The 2,343-nt window shown below is 45.4% G+C and overlaps 1 protein-coding gene across 2 annotated transcripts in view; it reads left to right on the forward strand.

Annotated features, from left to right (window-relative positions):
• Positions 1–2,343, forward strand: part of TBC1D16 (TBC1 domain family member 16) — a 34,007-nt gene that overhangs the window by 25,512 nt on the left and 6,152 nt on the right. For both annotated transcript variants that reach the window (XM_057386195.1, XM_057386194.1), the window contains exons 5-6: positions 907–1,054; positions 2,001–2,165. In XM_057386195.1, the coding sequence (XP_057242178.1) occupies positions 907–1,054; positions 2,001–2,165 (313 nt within the window). The remainder of the gene's footprint in view (positions 1–906; positions 1,055–2,000; positions 2,166–2,343) is intronic.

Genomic DNA, 2,343 nt, shown 5'->3' on the forward strand with positions numbered 1-2,343 from the left:
TGAATTGTACATGAATTGTGAATTCTGTGTGAATTGTGAGCTCTGTGTGAATTGTGTGCTCTGTGTGAACTGTACATGAATTGTGAGCTGTGTGTGAACTGTACATGAATTGTACATGAATTGTACATGAATTGTAGATGAATTGTGTGCTCTGTGTGAATTGTACATGAATTGTGAGCTCTGTGCACTCTGGGTCATGGCTCAGGTGATTTCTGCAGTCCTACCTGGAAGCTTTTCCAGAACAATTGTCACCAGGAAAACGAGTGTCAGCCTTCCCAGGGAGAGCCTCTGAATTACAGAGCCGAAAGGATTTTATTTTTAGTAAAGTAAAGGTTGCTCCTRGCTGTCATACTAAAAATGCTTCAAATAACCTGGGGATATGAAAAACATCTTTATCTATGGTACCTTTCCCTTTGCCTGTCCCTCACCAGGCTCCTCTAGAGTCTTGCTGCTCTCAGCCTCTTCAGTTATCTTTCAAATTATTACAGAATTTATTTCAAATTATTGCAAAAACATTTTGACTCCCTCTGTTTGCTCTCACTCCCTGTTTCTTTGGACCAAGCTGTGTGTGAGCAAGTCTAGAAGCTGACTTTGTGTTTCTGGGGCAGGCTTCCTGTGGTTTTTTTCTCCAGGGAAGACAAATTTTAATTCCTTCATGTGAAGGAAGGGTAAAAATAGTGCTGTTACCAGGCACAAGCAGAGAAAATTGTCACTATGGCCATGTCATRCAATCAYAACAAATCTCAATTGGAWGTGACCCACAAGGATCATTGAGTCCCAGAGATGTRAAATTGTTTCTGTGCCCTGTTGTGAGTGTGTTGCACTTTGTGATGTGTTTTGTGCTGTCCCTGCTGGTCCCTCTTTGCTCTGGGAGGTCCCTGCAGGTTTTTGTCCCTGTCCCCACAGTGATGAGGCGTGTACCTGCGGGCAGCTGGTGGTGGCGAGCAGGGAGAGCCAGTACAAGATCTTCCATTTTCACCACGGGGGGCTGGATAAACTGTGTGAGGTGTTCCAGCAGTGGAAGTACTGCACAGAAACCCAGCTCAAGGACCAGGTACCTGAGCCAGGCTCTCAGTGTTTCACTCTTGGGTTGCTGTTGGGGAAATGAGGCTTTGAGTTCCCATCACCAGGTCAGGCCCAGTGTGGGATGTTTAGGATGGAACTCAAGCCCAACACAAGATCTCTCTTGGACTTAATCTCTCTCCATCCATTCTGTTTTACCTGTGGAATACGGGGGAAGATCTGTATCCAGTAAATCCATCCAGAGGATTTACTTAGGCAGTGATTTTGCCAGACCCGACAGGTCAGAACTGTCCTTTAGGCATGGAAGGTGTCTGGAAATCCTCAGAGATAGGTTGGAAATTGTGTCAGAGCCTTTCATCCATCTTGTGCCTCGTAACATTCCGTTTGCAGAATGTTTTGACAAGGCATCTTTCCATATTTTATTCAATCTACATACAAATGTGATAAGAGCTCTTTAATTATCTGTTTAAGATATTGTATGTACTTATTAGAAACAGTGATTTTTAAATTTCCATCCTTCCCACMGAGCCCCCCCGCTGCTTTTGTTATTACGGTCGCATGGGCTCACTTTTTTTTGCATTGAGCAACCTTTGATTTTTAAATTAAATGTCAGCTGCAGCCTTGCACTGGGATCCTGAGTGCCCTCAGAGAGCCTGGCAGCGCAGTTCCCCGCTCTCCTAACAGCAATCCCTTTGTATATGGCCAATCATATGTAATTTATTGCAGGCATTCCTGGCAGGGCCAAGTTTTGCTGTAAGCAGCATTAATTCAGTTTCAGGTCAGGGATAAGATTGGAGGAGGAATGGAAACTATTTTTTTTTTTTTGAAATGAAGTTGTTTTGTAGTGGATTTTAATTATTCTAATCGCTCTTGTTATTGTAATGGTTGGAATTTAAATAAAAAAAAAAATAATAATAATAAAAAGTCTCCAAGTGCAGCTCCTCAGTGCTGCAGTTATTTGTTCCCTCATTGAGCAGCTTGCAGATGAGAAAACCTGCATGCAGTTCTCCATCCGGCGGCCCAAGCTGCCCTCATCAGAAACCCACCCCGAGGAGAACTCGTCCCGACGCCTGGACGTGTCAGCCTGGCTGCAGCACCTCAACCAGAAGGGCCAGGTGCAGGAGGAGTACAAGCTCAGGAAGGTGAGGGGTTGTGYTGTTTTGTGGGGTGGGAGTTCCCAGGGGACTGCAGGGGTTTGTCTTCCTGCCACAGCCAGGAGTTGGGACTGTGGGAGGGGGGAACTGCTGTGGGAAACCTTGGCTGGAGAGCAAACTGTGGGACTGGGCTCTGCTCAGCAGATTGTTCTGGAATGTTCCTGTG

Source organism: Malurus melanocephalus, unplaced genomic scaffold (genome assembly GCF_030028575.1).
Source record: "Malurus melanocephalus ecotype Western Australia unplaced genomic scaffold, MMel_1.1 scaffold_934, whole genome shotgun sequence".
Classification (NCBI taxonomy): Eukaryota; Metazoa; Chordata; class Aves; order Passeriformes; family Maluridae; genus Malurus; species Malurus melanocephalus.